The sequence below is a fragment of the Grampus griseus genome (assembly GCF_964374135.1).
Source record: "Grampus griseus genome assembly, chromosome: 2".
Taxonomy (NCBI): Eukaryota; Metazoa; Chordata; class Mammalia; order Artiodactyla; family Delphinidae; genus Grampus; species Grampus griseus.
Window position 1 is genome coordinate 140333164 of NC_139018.1, and position 20883 is coordinate 140354046.

At 38.4% G+C, this 20883-nt stretch overlaps 1 protein-coding gene across 1 annotated transcript in view; it reads right to left on the reverse strand.

Annotated features, from left to right (window-relative positions):
• The window catches only part of IQGAP1 (IQ motif containing GTPase activating protein 1), a 102778-nt gene that overhangs the window by 56999 nt on the left and 24896 nt on the right, over nucleotides 1-20883 (reverse strand). The window contains exons 3-5 of the mRNA XM_082647207.1: nucleotides 9233-9389; nucleotides 7692-7769; nucleotides 2814-2890 (exon numbers count right to left, since the gene is read on the reverse strand). Of these exons, the coding sequence (XP_082503333.1) occupies nucleotides 2814-2890; nucleotides 7692-7769; nucleotides 9233-9389 (312 nt within the window). The remainder of the gene's footprint in view (nucleotides 1-2813; nucleotides 2891-7691; nucleotides 7770-9232; nucleotides 9390-20883) is intronic.

The following is a 20883-nucleotide window of genomic DNA, read 5'->3' on the forward strand; positions in this document are numbered from 1 at the left end:
AACATAGACTTCACAGAACACTAAGCCAATCACAATACTCAGAATTTAGCTGATTTTGGCTCAGACATATGCATCTGAAATTGCTACATTCTGAAAATTCTCAAATATATCACCTATTCATAAACAATTTTTTTAAAATTCTCATTTTACCATTGTTTGTCCAATGTTATGCTATGTACCTTGGAGGGGGAAAAAAAGTAAGACATGACTTCTGTCCCTAAGATGCTAATAAATGTAATAGGGAGAAAAGATATGAAAGAAGCAATATATAACAAACAAACAACAAAACGAAAATCACACACACAAAACTAAACCAAAAAAAAAACAAAACAAAAAAACCCCCCAGAGGTTTAGAAAAAGGAATGAGCTGAGGTCATTTGAGAAACTTCACCAAGAATGTGGGAACTGAGCTAAAACTTGATTGGATAAGCAGAGACAAACATGAAGAGCCCTTCGACAAAGTACCATTTCCTTTTTCATTTATAGGACAGAAAGTACCCCCTTGAGCTGGGGGAGGGAGAGGGAGATTTGTTATAATGTATAATTTTGACACACATTTATTGTGATTATAGGCTAGGCATCTAAGTGTTGATACTAAAGACACATGGATAAAGAACAAAGGAAATACTTCTTGTCCCTAAGGAATCCACAAGAAAGCAAGTTATAAGAACAAACAGTAACCAGAGTACAATGTAACAAGCACTATGCTTGAAGTAAGAGGTATGTTATAAAATGCTAAAGGAGCACAAAGATGGTAAGTAGCTAATTCTGCCAGAGAGGGAAAAAGTAAGAGAACATATTAATGGTAGCATTCTGAGGTGGCACCTGGAGAAAAGCATACGTTAAACCAAGGAGAAAAGGCATTTCAGGGCTTCCCTGGTGGCACAGTGGTTAAGAATCCGCCTGCCAATGCAGGGGACACGAGTTCGAGTCCTGGTCCACGAAGATCCCACATGCCGCAGAGCAGCTGAGCCCATGCGCCACAACTACTGAGCCTGCGCTCTAGAGCCCACATGCCACAACTACTAAAGCCCACGCACCTAGAGCCCGTGCTCTGCAATGAGAAGCCTGCGCACCGCAATGAAGAGTAGCCCCCGCTCGCCGCAACTAGAGAAAGCCTGCGCACAGCAACGAAAACCCAATGCAGCCAAAAATAAATAAATAAATAAATTTTAAAGAAAGGCATTTCAGGCACAGGAAACAGCAAAACCAAAGGCAAGAGTACATAGCCTGTTTGTTGAAAATACTAGAACATAGGTACACAGGAGAGAATGGCTGGAGGTGAGGCTAGAAAGGAAGCCTCAAAATATTTTATGAAGCGTCTGCTACCATTAGGGCTGTTTTGGAAAGAGCTCTGACAGCAGCATGGCAGATGGATCAGAAGGGAGAGAGCCTAGTGAGGGAACCCTCTAAGGAGGTTAATGCATTCATTAGTCCACACAAGAGATCTATTAGTCCTCAGTTATATTCTCTCTTTTATGGGTTTCACACTGATTCCAGTGATACCAAGGATCTGGCAAACATTTGATCCAGAAACTGGAGACAACAGGTTTCTTGTGGGTCAATGTATATATTATACATTCATACATATAATTAACATTTATTAAGTACACATACAGGATGCTATATAAGAAGAGCAGCCCAAGAAAAAAATCTCATCCTCATGTCCCTTCTCATACTTACTTCTATCAACTTCTGCTTTAGGCCTACGGCCATCAAGTAAATTTGCACCACTCTGAAGTACTATACTACTAGCACCTACACCTCTCCCATCCCATCCTCCATCCAGACATATCACCTCTTCCCTCCAATTTAGTACTTCGTTCATTCTAAGAGCTGAGGACCTGAAATTAAGTCATCTTCCAAATTTACTATGAAGCTGTGATAAAATTATACCTTGTTTCAGTTCCTATTTATTATTTTTGCATTGACATAAAAATTACTTAATGAACAAATGACTTGTCAAGGTCCTAGATAACTTAATAAATTATCAATCAACCATTTGATATTTGCTGGTATTATTTGAAGATGTTGCCAAAATTTAACTGTACTACCAAAGAGTATCAAGACACAGTGTATTTAGTAAATCAGTTTATCAGCTTGAAACAAAATGAGAAACAATAAAAGTTTTCAAATGTATGTAGTTTTTATAATTTTTAAGAGACTTTAATTTAAAAGAAAGGGACTACATCTCAAGAGAAATGCATAGTTCACTGAAACACTAGATCAATAATGAAAGATTATATTATGTTTTTAGAGGAAGATTTTTTGTTATTATAGGAATAAATAAATCCTTTCTCCCTAGAAGAACACAGCTGTTTCTCACCATTTTGTTAAGATAATAGTGCTCTATTCTATTTGAAAATTCTGAAGCAAATGCAAAAACTTTTTCATCATACCCTGGACAACAAGCTACACACTCAATTCAGATGTGACTCCTAAACTGCTTTTTTTTAAAATTGAGATATGACTGACATATTATATTAGTTTCAGGTGTACAGCATAATGATATGATCACCATAGTAAGTCCAGTTAACTTCCATCACCACACATAGTTACAAATTATTTTTCTTGTGATGAGAACTTTTAAGATCTACTCTCTTAGCCACTTTCAAATACATAATACAGTATCATTAACTGTAGTCACCATGCTGTACATTACATCCTCAGGACTTATTTATTTCATAACTGAAAGTTTGTACCTTTTGACCACCGTCACCCATTTCGCCTACTCCCAAATCCCCACCTCTGGCAACTACCAATCTATTCTCTGTATCTATATACTGCTTATTCTACCAAGAAAATCTGATTACCTAAGTGCATGGATACAGTAGATACATCTTGGCATGTTCTTTCGATCATAGATGTCTGTAGTTTCCGGATAAAAAATCTAAAGAGAAATAAAAGAAGTAGAGTAAGGCATCCATCCACTAGAGTTCATTTAATCATTCAACAATCATGAATAATACAAGTAAAACTTTGGACAATTAGAAAACATTGTCAGCATTTGGCAAATAACCTCATTAGGGTGAACAGACATTTCATTATAAGTAATGTAAGGAACAAAATGATACAATACACAGTGAAAAGCACTACTTGGAAAAGACTTATTTGGGTCAACCCACTGAATTTTACTAAGTATGTGAGAGTGAGTTACTTACTGCAGACACAGACATGGGCAAACAAAACTCAAGTTCCAGTCCAGCTTAAATCAGTGGCAAGTGTATGAGGCTCTGAAGGATTGCAATCTTCCTAGTTGCTATCTAGCAGGCCTAGATTGAGTAATAATAGCTCAACAATGAACATTTACTAAGTGCTTCAGTATGTGTAAAATCACTACATTTAGACATTGAAAAAAACTACAAAACATTAAAATGTGTTGTAATGCTTGGGGGAAGTAGAAAGATACACAGATAAAGTAGGTAGAATAGAGGATGTATATGGGAATGAGAGAGATGGGGAGTCTTCCTTGATAGCATGTACCACAATTAATCAACTATGTGCACTGAAATTATCTGTCTGACTCCTCCAATAGACTATAAGCCACATGAAGGCAAGGACTAGGTCTATATTGTTCACTGCTGTATCTTCAACGCTAAGCCCAGAGTCAAGGTCATGGAGGGAGCTCTCTATGTTTGATGAATTAACGAATGAGGTAGGATAGGAACAGGGTAAGTTTAGATGGAGAATTGCCTTGAATTTCAAGACCTTTTCTCATGGTAATGTGGTACTATACAACTCAATCTGTAATTTAGAGGAATAAAGGGGTAACAGTGGATTAGAGAAGTGAGACTGGATTATGAAGCAATTAGAGGAATCTGGATGAGCAATAAAAGGCAGTGAGAAGAGTACTATAGCACTTTGTATCTAACTCTATTATAGAACTTAACACATTGTGTTTAATTACTTGTTTTTATGCTTGTTTTCCCCCACAATACCTATTGCTCCTGATGAGGAAGAACTGTGCACCCCCAAGAGAAATGGGGGTCTTTTTTGATAATTTTTCAAACTTTCCATGCTCATTTCCTAAGATTGAAATGTCTTCTCCTGAACGGTGAAAATCATGGTCAAAGTCAGTCACCCTCCCAAAAACAGTACAGAATACATTTTAGAAAGCAATAGAAAAAAAATAAGGTTGGGAGGGAGGATAGAGGCAGATTATGAGGACCTTGAAAGTCAGACAAGTTTGAACTTGATATCCAGGCTTTAGAGAAGTCCTAGCTTTGGAGCCAAGGCTAAAAACAACCTCAGGAAGATCTGACTGGAGACAAGACACAGGATACACCGAATAGTGAAGAGATTGAAGCTGAGAAAGCAGGCTGGGAGGTTGTTTCAACAGATAAAAGAGACATTGCAAATAACTGAGGAAGGCTTGGGGAATGACTGCATTTAGGAGTCCAAGGTAAATCCAAGGTTTTGAGACCGGATGACTGGGAACATAATGACATGGTACCATTTATGCAGAGGAGAGGAGGTTCACTTGGGGGAAAAGGTAGGTTTAGTTTTACATATGAGAAACTGTAGGAGATAGAAAGCTATCCAAGGGGAAATGTCCAGCAGCCAATTGAAGAAACTGTGTTTACCTTATAGCAAAGAGTCTTCAAAACAACTGAAACCATGAGAATGAGAGAATGTAGCTAAAATAAGAATTGCATCTTAAGGAATGCCTGCCACTAGGATGTAGAAGGCAGAATAATTGAAGAAAACAGAGGACTATTAGGCAGATTAAAAACAATTTTAAAAATCAAAACAACAAAATGTTTCATGTAGGAGTTGGCCAACAGCACCAATTATAATAAAGAGTCAAATGGATAAAAACCAAAAAATTATCCTATTAAGTCTCTATAATTTGTATGTACCATATAAAGAGATTAGGGAAGATATCCCAATAAATACTATTATTGTCAATTATCGATCACATGTTATATTATGAGCAAAAACACATTTTTAGGCTAAGTATCTTTAGTCTACATTACTCAGAAGTCTTCTGGACTTAAATCATATAGAGCAGACATTTCAAGGGTAATAGCCATAATAATCCTATTGTTCCTGATAGCCTCAACAGTTTGTTGAGATTGTGGTCCAGGACAATGCACCACTGTTAGTAAACAAAAAAGGTAATAAGATTAAATTATTAAAAAGGCATTTTGTAGTAACAGTACTGTTAGCAATAGCAAATATTAACAAAGCTCTTAGTACCATTCAAAAGAGGTTAAATTGTTATTGCCCATTGGGCATACTATATAAAAAACAGGAACAGGAAGTTACAGGTGCATAGAAAGGCCAAGTAGCTGTAAGAACTTGACGTATTGCATTTCCTGACATTTGTGGGGCTTAATTCTCAAACATACCAGTGCAAGGAAGAGAACTTCAGCACTTTGCTCTGAAAAAAAGAGGATACAAGCTAGTCTGCAAAGACTTAGCTCTGAATTTACTCAGTTCAACAGGTATGTATGCAACAGTGAGCTGAGCACTCTGCTAAATGCCAAGTGTTCATTCCAAGTGGTTTCAGCCACTTTCTGATACTCCACATCTCATTTCTTTTTAATCTTTCTTTGGTTACAGAAATTTAGACTCCACAGAAACGTATAAAGAAAATAAAAACCACCCTTTAACCCCATCACACAGAAATGAAAACTATTTCTCCTTGCAGATTTTTCCCAAGAATACTCACTTTATTTTTAGACAAAAATAGTGATCTCATTTTAGCCAGAACACAAGCTCTTATAATCGTAGCCTGTTTTTTTTTTCACTTAACACATCACGGTTATATATATATAGATTGACATCATCCTTTTCAATGGCAGCACTAGTATTTGACTGGCTGTAACACAATTAATACCCTGAGTGAAGGAATATGTGGTTTGCTATCAATTTTTTCTATCATATGCAATGCTGAAAAATCCTTACATATACATTTTTTGTGCTTGTCTAATTTTTTCTTTCTTTTTTTGAGCCGGTGGGGTGGGAGTGGGGCTAAATTCCTAGAAGTAGAATTCTTAGGTCAGAGGATAGGGGGGAAAAAAAGCTGTCCATGCCTCTAACAGTGACACTGTATCAGGGCCTCTACGGATTCAAGGTAGGACTAGGTAGCTAGATGTATGATCAGGCCACCCAAGATGGCTATTCTCTTGCTCTCTGTACATCTCCTGCTCAACCAGTCCCTGCTTCACCTATACCCTACTCATATGGCTGACATTCCCTCTTAATTATACAGCCTAATCAGTAAATGTTAGTGATCTTTAGATCAGAATGGCTCCACTATGATAGCTTATCAAAGGGAAAAACTCTGCCCAAGGGGCTATGAGGGACATGCCCCTCTGCTGCTTTCCCTGGTAACTAACTGATGAGCCAAACTGACGTCAATTCCCCCATAACTGGTAAACTCCTCCTCCCCCTCATCCCCACCCCCAGTAGCAAAGACTGCTGCCGTGTTCTGCCTGCTGTCTGCCGTCCACGGTAGGGTGTCACTCCAGAACCCTGACTCGGACAGCTGAGATCCCCTATCTAATAAACCAGTGATGTCTCTGTTGCTGTCTCCGGACTCCTCCCTCATTCTCAAGGCAACTACAAGGCTTGCAGGCCTGCAAGGTGCAGCCCAACACTTGAGATGGCAATTTCATTAAGAGAAGCACTAAATAAACTCTTGAGCAAAACACTCAAGGATGCACACTCCCGTATCAAAACTACAGCTATCATTCCAAACTCATTAAATTGTATACATTAAATATGTATGGTTTTTCTGTAATCAATTACACCTCAATAAAGCTGTCAAAAAAACAAAAACAAAAAACCTACAGCCACCTCCAAAACCAGATAAAAGAAGTAAATCTCATTATACTGCCTCTACAATTTGAAATGTAAAATAAACCCTTCATATTACCTACAAATTTGGTTATTCTGAAGCTGGAAGATGACATTTCTAAAATATTTCCTTATGTTTCCTAAAGTCAAACTTGAATGTAGCAACTTTGTGAATAAAATCCACTGAACTGTACTCTTTAAAATGGTGAATTTCATGGTATATGAATTTGTTTGTTTTGTGGGGGGGAGTCACATTGCTCAGCTTGCAGGATCTTAGTTCCCCAACCAGGGATTGAACCCAGGCCCTGGCAGTGAAAGTGCCGAGCCCTAACCACTGGACCACCAGGGAATTCCCTCATGGTATGTGAATTTTTTTTATTTTTATTTTTTATTTTTATTTTTGCAGTATGCAGGCCTCTCACTGCTGTGGCCTCTCCCGTTGCAGAGCACAGGCTCCGGACACGCAGGCTCAGCAGCCATGGCTCGCGGGCCCAGCCGCTCCGCAGCATGTGGGATCTTCCCAGACCGGGGCACGAACCCGTATCCCCTGCATCGGCAGGCAGACTCTCAACCACTGCGCCGCCAGGGAAGCCCTGAATTATAATGTTTATAATTTGGTGTAGTAAAAGTAACTGACATCATAGGGAATTTCTCTAGGGTGAGGTGAAGCAGGGATGAGAAATATAAAAGAAAAAGAACAAAGCTATTTCCTAAAACAAACTGAAGAGATCCTTTAGTATTAAAATATAGATAGATAGATAGATAGATAGATAGATAGATAGATATATTACCAAAGAATCAATTGAGAATAATTTTACAGGTAGAATGAGAACTGTTATGCCAAACAGCCAGAACTAAGCCAGAACGATGAATATCACATAAATTACCTTAGGCAATCCAATCTCACCCATGGCATTCAACCACTGAATCACATTATCAGTGTGTCTAAAATGGAGGCCAGTTGCCTAGAACAAATAAAAGACCATTAGGCACTGTTTGGCAATATTGAAGCAAATACTAAATAAATACTCTGTATCAATAAAAGTTTCCCTGTAAGACTTTACATGGTCCCCTTAAACTTAAGGTCTGTCTGTATCATTACACATTCTAATCTCCAAAAGCCAAATCCACATCTCAGCTCTCCTCAGTTAAGAACCATCTGGAGAATCTTCCTGTGTACAGTGTGCTCAGCAGAACATGGTCTTTGGAATTCAATTATGTTGGATTCAATTCCTGACTTGGCTATCTATTGGTGACACTGGGCAAGTCACTTCACCCTACTGATTCTGAGTTTCCCCATCTTTAACACCTACTTTATGTTTGTTGGAAAGATTAACTGAGAAAATGTACATAAAGCACTCAGTGTGGTGTCTGGCAAGTAGAAGATACTCCCCAAATGAGGTATTTTCATACTACACATATAAACATCCCCCTCTTAACCTCTACACCTGTTGTTTTTTAGGAAGGTTTACCCTCAAGACGGTTAGAGGTGTAGGCTATTGTCTTTACTGTTGCTGGAGACTGCTCTGTCTGCCTGTTCTGCACACATTTTTTAGAGTCAACAGAACAGCTCAGGAGGTGTCTTCAGAATAACCACTTATTTAAAATTCAGCATATAAGTCTTTGCTTTTTGATGAAGAAAAGTTTCTATTTGGGATGTTAATTTTGGCTTAAGACCTATACTTTCCTTGTTTTCCTTTTAATTTAAATATTAAAAAGCCAAACAAAAAAACCAACTCTTTTGATTCTGTCTTCATCCTTAACTCATTCTGAGCTCTTGCCCAATTCTTACAGTTGACCCCTCTTACATTTGCTCTTGGTTTTGCAATCTTCCACTATCTTCTATACTCATCCTTTTTTCAGATAAGAGCTCTTAGGAAAGCTCCCCACAGAAACTCTGTGAGCAATGGGAATTCGGTCCTTGTCAACATCCCAACTTAATTAAAGCAGTCTTCTTTTTGAGGGCCCTGGGCCACAAGAATCAATCACGTATCTCAATTTTCTGAAATCGGATCACTGTCCCGTTTTACCTTAAACTTTAATATCATGGGGTGATTTTCTTCCCCCGAAGTTGCTATTGCTTTCAATTTGCCAACAAATCTCAGAGCTTGGTTAAAATTAGACTTAAAGTAGTAATTCCCCTAGTTACTTCCTCTACCTTCTAAGAAATAAAAAATTCATCAAGGACCATGAAAATTTCTAGATACAAATTACTCATTAGAATTGCGCCAGAAATACGGACAGCTGAAGTTCTTTTACTACTGTATCTTGACTTTGCACTAAATTTTCTCCACTCTGCCAGGTATTTTATTTTGTTGGAACAAACACACTTACACATATTTCTCAGTAACTCTTTCACAGGATAAAGTATGCTAAACTTCTCTCTCAAGTTTACAGAAATTTAAGCACCAAGCAAGGATGGACTCACCTTGTATCTGGTCTGCTCTCGATCATAGATCTTCTTCAGTGACACCACTTTAGGGGAGAAGAAGTTTCCTAGTTTGGCAAGATAGACCCCATTCCGAAGTCCCTCTTCCAGTTCTGTGGTGGGAGGCAGGTCTTCCCCCAGGCATGCTTCCATCCACCTGCACAGAAGGAGGGAGGACATGACAAAAGAGAGGGAAGGTATGAACCCCTCCCCTCTTCAGAGATTTCAAGCTTAATTTCCATTCTTCTTGGAAAAGTTTAAGTTGAACATAAGCAATAGTGTTTGAAGACTCAATTTCACACACATCCTTGTTCTGGCCCAGTCAGATCTCAGAGGCAGGGAACTCAGGAAAATTTCCAAGTATAAACGCCATCCTCTTCTCCACCCTACTTTCCTCTCCTGCAGCAAGAGAGCCAGCTGGCTCCCCAGGTCCTAAATGCCCCACGAGCCTCAGCCCAGACTGTCTCCCTTAGTCCTTCAGTTGCGCCTTAAGAACTCCTAAGAAAAACCTTTTGTAACTGAAGCCACCATCTCTCAACTGTTCAGAAACTTACATTTGCGGCTGAGGTTCTTTTCTGGTTTGAGAATTCAGCATCCATAGTGAATTTCTAGGTTCAGATTTTAAAGTTGTTTTGGGGTTTCCAAAATAGTCAATCATCTCACCTAAAATACTTAAGGAAACTCCAATGGAAGCAGTAAAAGTGAATTCTTATGTGTTTTTTTAGAGGGGAAAGGAAGTTGTAACGGAAAACTATATTGTCCCCCTCGGACACCTCTCACAAGATTTCAGGGAATCCCAAGATAAAACAAAGCCAAGTTTATTTGCATGTATTTTCTACCAACAGAAATGTAGTTAACTAAAAAAGTCATTTAGGGCAATGGTTTTAAACTTTTTTTTGAATCACAGAATCGTTTGACTATCTAAGGAAAGCTACAGATCCTTCCCCCCCAAAATGTATATATACTTAAATTTAATATATAATTTCAGAGATTTCATTGACCCCGGTTTGAAAACCCCTAATTTATAAGTATGCTACTCAAATTTTACAAGGCTACTGTATCCCCAAATTCTTTACCATTCTTTACAGGGGTTGAGGGGGACCACTAGATGATGCCTGGTCTGTTTCCCTAGTAATAAATCTTTGAAAGCCAAATGGGGAAAGAAAAAATCCAGAGATACAGGAGACTGAAGTAAAAGCTAGATTTACTGCCAAATGGGACAATACAAGAATGAAACATTTATAATGTTAATTGATACCTAAAATTTAAATTAAAAGACAAATAAAACTGAGCCACATTTAAATATGCCATATTTTATACACACACACACACCCATGAAAATTTATAAGAAAACTCTAACATACCAATAGAAAAATAGACCAAATAATATATAAATGTATTTATAATCCCATTTATGTGTGTTTCTATATAATTCTTTACATTAATAAAATTGCCTGAAAAGATATACAATAGAGCTTGAATTTACATACTTTTAAAATTATTAGTTTTATAATTCAGAATAAAATTTCTTATATTAATTCTATCTTTTCAAACTGAGATTACCACTCAGAATCTTTAAAAAATAATGAGGGAACTCCCTGGAGGTCCAGTGGTTAGGACTCAGTGCTTTCACTGCTGGAGCCCGGGTTCAATCTGTGGTCAGGAGCTAAGATTCCCACAAAAAAAAAAAAAAAAGGAAAAGCAACAATGTTCCTGTTTTTCTCAAGTTCTATAGAATAGTTAACTCAACCTCACTTTCAAATCTATTCTACTTCTAAAGCAGCTAGCATACTGTCTGACACATAGTAGATACTTAAATAAATACTAGCTGGGGCTTCCCTGGTGGTGCAGTGGTTGAGAGTCCGCCTGCCAATGCAGGGTACACGGGTTCGTGTCCTGGTCTGGGAGGATCCCACGTGCCGCGGAGCGGCTGCGCCCGTGAGTGCGTGCGGAGCCTGTGAGAGGCCCGCGTACAGAAAAAATAAATAAATAAATAAATAAATAAATAAATAAATAAATAAATAAATAAATAAATACTAGCTGGATAGATGAATGGGCCAGAGAATTTTCTGGTTATTTCCTACACCCAATGATATTAAGTTTTCTCTTCTGGCTTTTCTTTTAGGTAGTTGAACTGAAATGTCATAAGGGGAAAAAGAAGAAACGAATTAATTTTCCAGAAGAGTTACCATAGTAACTAAATTAGATATCAATTTGTAGCAGCTACAAAATCCAAACTATTCTTCTCCAAGAGCCTAAGACCATAGGACAATGTGGAAAAGAACACAGGTCAATGGTATGGAAAATAGCTGTAGTCTAAGGACACATCTCATGTAATCGTCCATCCAATATTTTACTGCTAAAAAGGATACAGCAAACAGCTCCTGGCAATCCCTGCTCTCAGGGGACAGTCTAACTTATGTTCTCATTAACAGGGACAAACCTAGAATAAATCTTAAGCCCAAAACATCCCTTTACCACATAACAGTATGAAGAAAAAGTTATTTTCCTCTCAAAATGGGGAAGACTGTGGATAAACAACACAGTAGTGCTTTTGGCTTGAATCAGAGCCAGCTACCAGGGCTGTTTAGGTTCTCCTCTCCTCTGAGATCACTGGATTAAAATCAGAGTAAAAGGAGGGACCACAGCCACATCTCCCACAATCCTTTACCTTTGCCTTCTCTTGTCTAACTGCTATAAAACAGTCCTGACTGATGACAAGACTCACAAGCTTTCTATAGCGGAGTAGAATACCCTAAATATCACACAAGTGTCAGGCCTGAAGAAAAGCCACCTGTGATCTGGTGGAAAGGAATAAGCAGAGAGGGAGAGGTAGAGGAAACAGGCAAAGCACAGAAGTGTCTCTAAACAACCGCCGCAAGCCCAAAACTGCCCTCCAATTCCCTGTGTGGCTCACCCTCCATTCTAAGCTCTGCTCCACAGCAGAGAATCACCTGGTTTGTTTATAAGAATAAAGTTAGTTAAATTAGGACCAAACTGCTTGAAAAATTAACAGCATTAAGTAGGATGCTATATCACTAGATTCTTAATCTCAGCATCAGTTTGGATTCTACTATAATTCTGAGAAGATGCAACAAATTCTCCTGTCCTTCTCTACAGCCCATCTGAGATTCCCCCTCTGCCACAAACTCACAGCATCACAAAATGTGAGAGAAAGGAACTGAATGAACTTCTAGGGCAAATCCCTTTGGGGTTTTCCCCCCTATATAAAATCTATCCATTGAGGAAAATTACAAAACATTTCTCAACATTTTATGAATATTTTTCATGTTACTATACAGTTTCTCAAGACTTTCGAGTTACATTAAAATTCTACCAAATGCTAATCAGTCACCTATGTTGGGCATTTATATCATTTCTAAATGTTTTCAACCATTAAATAATTCTGCAAGGAACGTCTTTGTACACAATGTTCTTCCTTATTTAGAATTAATTCCTTCGGAAACTCCAAAACAAAAAATGTTATTGCTCAAAAGCTTACCCAAAGGCTGTACCTATTTGTACCACTCTCTCATTTTACAAATAAGAGTAAGGCCTATCAAAGGTTACCTGCTAGCTAGTGACAAAGGTGCGATAAGAGGGCCCTGATTCCTAATTTAGAATCCTTCTCACTAAACCACTATTGCTCTTACCACATCACCCCCAAAGCCTAACAGAGCTGAGCTCCACTGGGCTGTCTAAACAGGACCAAGTTTCAGATGTCCCATGCAGGAAAAAGGCTGGTATCTCTCCAAGTTCTGTCCACTTAATAGGGTTTTAAATATTTCAGTTTAACTGTAAGACCACCAGTAATTCTCAACTCAGACACAAAGCTTCCTTATAAAACTTAAGCATTTAAATTAACTTTATAAATACACTTAAGAATAAATCTATGCATTGATTCTTATCTTACACCAGGCACAAAAATCCACTCAAAACGGATTAAAGACTTGAATGCAAGACTTGAAACCATAAACTCCTTTAAGAAAACACAGGGGGTAAGCTCCTTGACATCAGTCTTGGAGATGCGTTTTTTGGATTTGACACCTAAAGCAAAGGCATCAAAAGCAAAACTAAACAAGGACGATTATATCAAACTAAAAAAATGCAAGACTTGAAACCATAAACTCCTTTAAGAAAACAGGGGGTAAGCTCCTTGACATCAGTCTTGGAGATGATTTTTTTGGATTTGACACCTAAAGCAAAGGCATCAAAAGCAAAAATAAACAAGGACGATTATATCAAACTAAAAATAGCCTCTGCACAGCAAAGGAAACCACCAACAAAATGAAAAGGCAACCTATGGAATGGTAGAAAATATTTGCAAATCATATATCTGATAAGGGGTTAAATCCAAAATATATGAAGAACTCATGCAACTCAATGGCAAAAAAACCCCTAACAATCCAATTTTTAAATGGGCAGAGGAACTGAATAGTTTTCCAAAGAAGACATACAAATGGCCAACAGGTACCTGAAAAGATGCTCGACATCATTAAATCATCAGGGAAATCCAAATCAAAACCACAATGAGCTATCACCTCACACCTGTTAGAATGGCTACTATCAAAAAGACAAGAGAAAGTGTTGGTGAGGATGTGAAGAAAAGGGAACCCTTGTGCACTATTGGTGGTGTAGACAAAGAATGTCCTCTGCCATTTCAGTAAAACAAAGAACGTTGAGGCCATCAAGCCATCAGCCACTGCAGCAGCCCATGACGGTGCACCCTAAGCGGAATTCAGGACGGAGAAAAACAGGTTGCCTGCCACCAAGCCATGAACCTCTACATCCAGCCCCAACGGTATACCCTGAGAGGATTCAAGAGAGAGAAAAAAAGAATACTGGCTCTACATAAGGTGAATATCAAAGGAATAATTTCAATAAGCCCAGACTCTTGCATCTTCCTGTAAGTAGAAAAGCACTTAATTCATTAACTCGAGATGTCTGGGTTTTTTGTTTTGTTTTAATAGCAGTAATCTTATGATGGTCTGACTACCTGGTTTGGGTTTTGTTTTTTGTTTTTTTTTCTTCAAAAAACTCATTTATCCCGGTTCCTCCCTTACCTCTTTGGAACAGTCCTTCAGAGCTATCTGAGAGGCTGTCTCCTGGGCTTTAAGTCCTCATTAAAGCTGCCGAATAAAACGTAATTCTCAACTTTTAGGTTGTACATTTTTTTTCAGCCAACAGTGGGAATATAAATTGGTGTAGCCACTATGGAGGCAATATGAAGGTTCTTCAAAAAATTAAAAATAGAACTGCCATATCATCCAGCAATCCCACTTCTGGGTATACAGACATCCCTGGGTATCAACAGGGGATTGGTTCCAGGACCCACGTAGATAGGTACCAAATTCAAGGATGCTCAAATCCTGTACATAAAATGTCATCGTATTTGCATACAACCTAAGCACACTCTCCTGTATACTTTAAATCATCTGCAGGTTACTATAATACCTAATACAATGTAAACGCTATGTAAATGGTTGTCAATATAATGTAAATGTTATGTAAATAATTGCTGCCAAGCAGCAAATTCAAGTTTTGCTTTTTGGAACTTTCTGGAATTATTTTTTCCCTAAATATTTTCAATCCACAGTTGATTGACTCCACAGATGCTGAACCTGCAGATATGGAGGGATAACTGTATAGTCAAAAGAAATGAAAACAGGATATCGAATATAAATCTGCACTCTCATGTCCACCGCAGCATTATTCACAATAGCCAAGATATGGAAACACTAAGTACCCAGGAATGGACGAATGGATAAAGAGGTTGTGGTATATGTCTACAAAGAAATATTATTCAGCCATGAGAAAGAACGAAATCCTGCCACTTGTGACAACATGGATGGACCTTGAGGGCATTATACTAAGTGAAATAAACCAGACAAAGAAAACCAAGTACTGTATGTATCACTTAAATGTGGAATCTTAAAAAAAAGTCAAACTTTAGTGCTTGCCATGAGGTAGGGTGTGGAGAAATTAGGAAGAGGTTGGTAAAAGGATACACACTTTCAGCTTTAAGATGAATGAGGTCTGAGGATCTAACATAAACCAGTGACTATAGTTGCTAACATTATATTGTATAATTAAAATATGTTAAGAGAGTAGAACTTAAATATCCTCACCAAAAAAAAAAAAAAAAGATAAACATGTGAGGTGATGGATATGTTAACTACATCCTTTCACAATGTATACATATATCAAATCACCACAAAGTACTTATTTTAAATATCCTATAGTTTTACATGCTATTTATACCTCAGTAAAGCAGAAATTTAACAAATAAATCAATCTATGCACAAAAGAAAAGTCCCTGGTCAACACAATTCTCATATTACCAATTCTCATGTTTAAAACTGTCTTAATAGTCATAGAACTTCACAGTTAGAAGGCTCATTAAAGCTCTTCCAGTCTACCCCAACTCCTCCACTCCCCTCTCACCTTCCACTCCCTCCCCCACTTTAATGCCTGAATGCTTCCAAAACATCTTGGCCAAATCATGATGTAAGCTGACCCTGAACACTGATGCTGACATGGAAATCACACATTCAAGTTAACCCATTTCATCTCAGGATTCTAGTAGTCAAAAAGTTTTTATTAAGCCAGCAGTTAGCTCCCCATTGACACCCTAAGCTGCCTTCTGAAGCAAGACAACATATGGAATTAAAATATAATGTGACCAGTACTGGCCAGGGACTTTTAAAGACATGGATTTATATCCTGTCCCTGTTACTTATCAAGACAGCAAGTCACTTACCCAGTTTCTTCATTCGTTAAAAGGGAATAACAATATTTTCCAAATAAGGCTGTTGTTGAGGATTAAATAAGATTACACGTGAAATACAGTGCTTAGCACAGTGCTTGGCTGGGTATTTAAAAATTTGTGCTTTTCCTCCTTTCCCCTCATATGATGAGTCACATGCTGACACTTTTGTCAGTAAAATGATTCCAGTTCCTTCAAGTACTCTTCATGAAAAGAGAACAGCACCTACCTCACAGGACGATTGTGAGGATTAAAAGAGATAACACACATAAAGAGTTAAGAACAGTGCCTGGAATAGAGTAAGCGCTCAGAGCGTTAGCTGATATCACTACTAGTGTTAGACATGACTCCCTGCCCCTCACATCTTTCTCATTCATCTCTGAACACTATGCTCCAGGTGTGGTCTGACTGGCCTGAAATGGAACCGGAATATCACTCCTTCATTCTGAACACTCCAAAACCACAGACAAAGCCTCAATTAAATTATTTTACAACACTTTTCCACTCAACAGAGATTCTTAGTATTTTTTTCCCCAAATATGCAGCTGCTAAACCCGATCTCTACAGCTCCATATTAGATCCATTATTTGCACTCATCTCTACTATGTTTCTTCATGTTTGATTCAGCCCATTGTCCCGAAATGTCAACACCTTTTGGGATCTTCATTCTGTTACCCAAAATACCAACTTCTCTTCCAGCTTCACATTATCCACAAATATTAATGGGTTTTAAAGAATGACGAGGAGGAGTTCACCAAATGGCCAAGGCAGAGAAGGCCTCTAAGCAGAAGAAATACCATGTACAAAGGCAGGGAGGGCCGAGAAAAAATGGTGGGTTATGCAGTAGTTCAGCACTGTCATTGCTAGAAGGGAAAGTAGGAGGTGAAGATGAAAAAAAAGAGCAGGCTGGATGGTGCAAGGCCTGTTTGTCATGCTAAGAAACCTTTCCTTCTGTCATGAGAGACACTGAAGGATTTTAAGCGGGAGGTGATCTGATCAAATCTGTTTCAGAAAATCACTGTGGCAACAATGTGGGGTTTTAAAATTTTTCAAGTACGAATGTTTCTACGAGTACAAATGTTTTAACAAAGAAGTCACTTTTAAAAAAAAGTTCTGAGAATATTATACCAAGTGGTGAGACCAGCACACCCAATCTGTGAACAGGTCTCGCAGCCACGACCACAGATAGAACTCAGCAACAAAACTCTTATATGAAGGAAACGGAGAATAGAGTTGTTAGTCCTTCCTCCCACAAAAAGGGATTAAACTTTCAACATTTTCTCCTCCTCAAGTTTAACCCTAGAACTGCTTTAACAAATCTAACTCAAATGAAAATTACTAAAAAAAAAAATTTTTTTAAGTGACATCTGATCTGAAACACAACTATTAAACAGGAAAACAGTAACATCTGAATGGTTCATTTTCTATAAATAACACCAAAAAAAAAATCTCTAACACCACCTGGCAGATATTAAGTTAAATACTTTACATGTATTATTTCACTTGATCCTTGCAAAAACCCCATAAGGTAAGTAGTATTAGTATTCTTATTTTACTGATATAAGAAAACTATGGGCTCCTCAAAGTAAAGTAACTTGTCCAAGATTACCCATCTAGTAAGTGGCTGAGCTCACACTTGAACCCAAGATGGTGTGATTCTAAAGTGCAAACTGAGGTGCTACATTCCAGCAATTTATTCAAAAATAATAAAAGCTACTACCCTCCTTAATACTAATAAAAGCTCAAGTTCTGGAGCTGGGCCTCCTGAAGCACCCTAAACCACAGTGCATGACCTCATTAACAACACTTACTTTACCAAGGACCAAGAGAGAGGCCTATAAAATATTAAACATTGAAGTTGACACAATTAGTGTGAAAAGTGCTTATATAAAAGTCTATCTTTAATATAATTGCATAATAGTTCTTATAAATAGTCCTGATACAGCTTTCATATCTAGTGTATTTTGATAAAGCTTTGTTTTATTCATATTTTAAATCAATTTTCCAAAAAAAATCTACTCTGACAGCTAAATATCCATTTAGGAAACATTTCTAACGGCTCACTCTGTGCAACACTTATCAGTGGCATAAAATGCGCTAACTACCTGGAGATCACCCTCTGGGAATGCTTAAATGACTGAGATGCTTAAATGACTGAGATGCTTAAATGACTAGCTACAATAGTAGATGATATTTGAACTAGGCTTTTAAGATAAATTGTATTTAGAAAGGTGAAAACGGGAAATAAAGACATTTAAAATAAAGGAGAACAGCATAAAAAAGAGGGCAAAAAGGCATGAAAACAAATGGCATATTTAGGGAATGACAAATCACTGTGGTAGAGGAGTAGGACATGTACCTGGAACAATAGAATTTTAATCTGCAGGCAATGGGAACCACAAAAGTTTTTGAATAGAAGAGTAGCTTGGTCAGATCTGACACTTAGTATGGTAACTAGGACAACAGCACGGAAGATAGATTCAACAGAGCAATATTAGGCAACTACTTCAGGAAGCCAGGTGAGAGATAATAAGGTCTCCAACTAGGGCAATGGCAGAAACAGAAAGAAAAATGATGAGTAATTTCAAAGGAAGAATTGACCCCATTTGACAATCTGTTAGATGGCTGGGAGTGGGGGTTAGAAGGGCACTGAGGAAGATGAGGTTTAACAGACAATTGGAAAAGAAAAGAAAAACAAAGTTAGCTCCTGACCTCACATTTTGCTACTGACTTTAAACATCAAGTGGATTAGAGATTTTAAAACATAAAAAAATGAAAGGAGGAAAAAAATATAAATGAATGGTTGTATAATCTTGAAATGAGAAAGGCCTTTCCAAACAAGACTGTGAGGCAGAAATCATTTTGAAAAGGGGGAAATAAACTGTCTACACAAAAGCAGTTGAACTTCTACAAGGAAATTAAAAAAAAAAAATTTGAAAGATAAGCTGGAGGGAAAATTTGCAACCTATAACAAGGGGCTAATAATCTCTCATAATCTTCATTTTTTAAAATTTTTAAAATTTTTTGTCTGCACGGCATGTGGATCTCAGTTCCCCCACCAGGCATTGAACTTGTCCCCCACCCCTCCTGCACTGGAAGCGTGGAGTCCTAACCACTGAACCGCCAGGGAAGTGCCCTCTCCCATAATCTTTATTTAAAAAAAAAAAAAAAAAAAGCTTTATTTATTTATTTATGGCAGCGTTGGGTCTTCGTTGCTGTGCGTGGGCTTTCTCTAGTTGTGGCGAGCGGGGGCTACTCTTCGTTGCGGAGCGTGGGCTTCTCATTATGGTGGCTTCTCTTGTTGTGGAGCACGGGCTCTAGGCACACAGGCTTCAGTATTTGTGGCACCTGGGCTCAGTAGTTGTGGCTCGCGGGCTTAGGTGCTCCGTGGCATGTGGGATCTTCCCGGACCAGGGCTCGAACCCATGTCGCCTGCATTGGCAGGCTGATTCTTAACCACTGCGCCACCAGGGAAGCCCTCCCATAATCTTCAGATGCATATATATATATTTTAATGCTTGAAATAAATGACAAATATTTTCCTAGGAAAATGCACTAGAAACACAAACAGGCAATTCACAAAAGAATATAAGTAGCCAGCAATTATCGGAAAAAATCTTAATCTCACTACTAATCAAAGGAATGCAAATTAAAGTAACAATAACACCATTTTCAGCTAGCAGATAAAAAAGGCAAAGATAAAAAAGAATGATAGTAACTTATTATTGTCCAGTATGTGGGGAAACTCAACGTTCTCACACTGTTCCACAAGAAAATCTGGCAACACGTACCATCTATAGGAAACTTGCAAAAACTTCAATAAAAGGAAAAAGGTTGTTTTGTTTTTAAAAGATGATTTGGTGACTTGTGGCATGGATGACTAAATAAAAGATTATGCCATTAAACAAGGCTGGGAACACAAGAAGCAGGCCAGAATGATAAGTTCATGCCTGAAATATGTTCAGCTTGAAAGGTCAATGATACATTTAGGTAGAGACATCCTACCGGTTGTTGGAAATACAAGTCTGAAAAACTCAGGAGAGAGACCAAGTTTGACCAGGGACCCAGATTTGAAAAGTGGCACCAGGACTTCCCTGGTGGCGCAGTGGTTAAGAATTCGCCTGCCAATGCAGGGGACATGGGTTCGATTCCTGGGCCAGGAAGATCCCACATGCCATGGAGCAACTAAGCCCAGGCACCACAACTACTGAGCCCGCCAGCCACCACAACTACTGAGCCCACCAGCCACAACTACTGAAGCCCGCATGCTCTAGAACCCATGTGCCACAACTGTTGAGCCCGTGTGCTGCAACTACTGAAGCCCGCATGCCTAGAGCCCGTGCTCTGCAACAAGAGAAGCCATTGCAATGAGAAGCCTGCGCACCACAATGAAAAGTAGCCTCCCGCTTGCCGCAACTCGAGAAAGCCCATGCACAGCAACGAAGACCCAATGCAGCCAAAAAAAAAAAAAAGAAGAAAGAGAAGCGGCACCACAGGAGTGGACGAGCTCCCTAGAGAAAGACTGTAGAGACAAATTTTAAAGTTCAAGGACTGTGCCTTGGAAAAACACCAACACTTAAGAGGCGAATATTACAGAGAAAGAACAGTTACTATGGTAAAAAGAGAACTATGAGAGAATCACGTGATGGTAAGCAAGGAAGAAAAAAATTTCAGGAAGCTGGGAGAGGTCACCAATTTCAAATGCTGCAGAGATGGGTGGCAAAGAGAAAAGGATATGGCAAATAAGGAAGAAGGTCATCTGGGATCCCAATAGGGGGGAGTCTCAGTGGAGTGATGAGGCAGGAGGATCAGATTACTATAACTAGAGAAGTCACTAGAAGTAGGGAACTAGAGACAGAAAATGTAGAGTTCTTCTTCAAGAAAT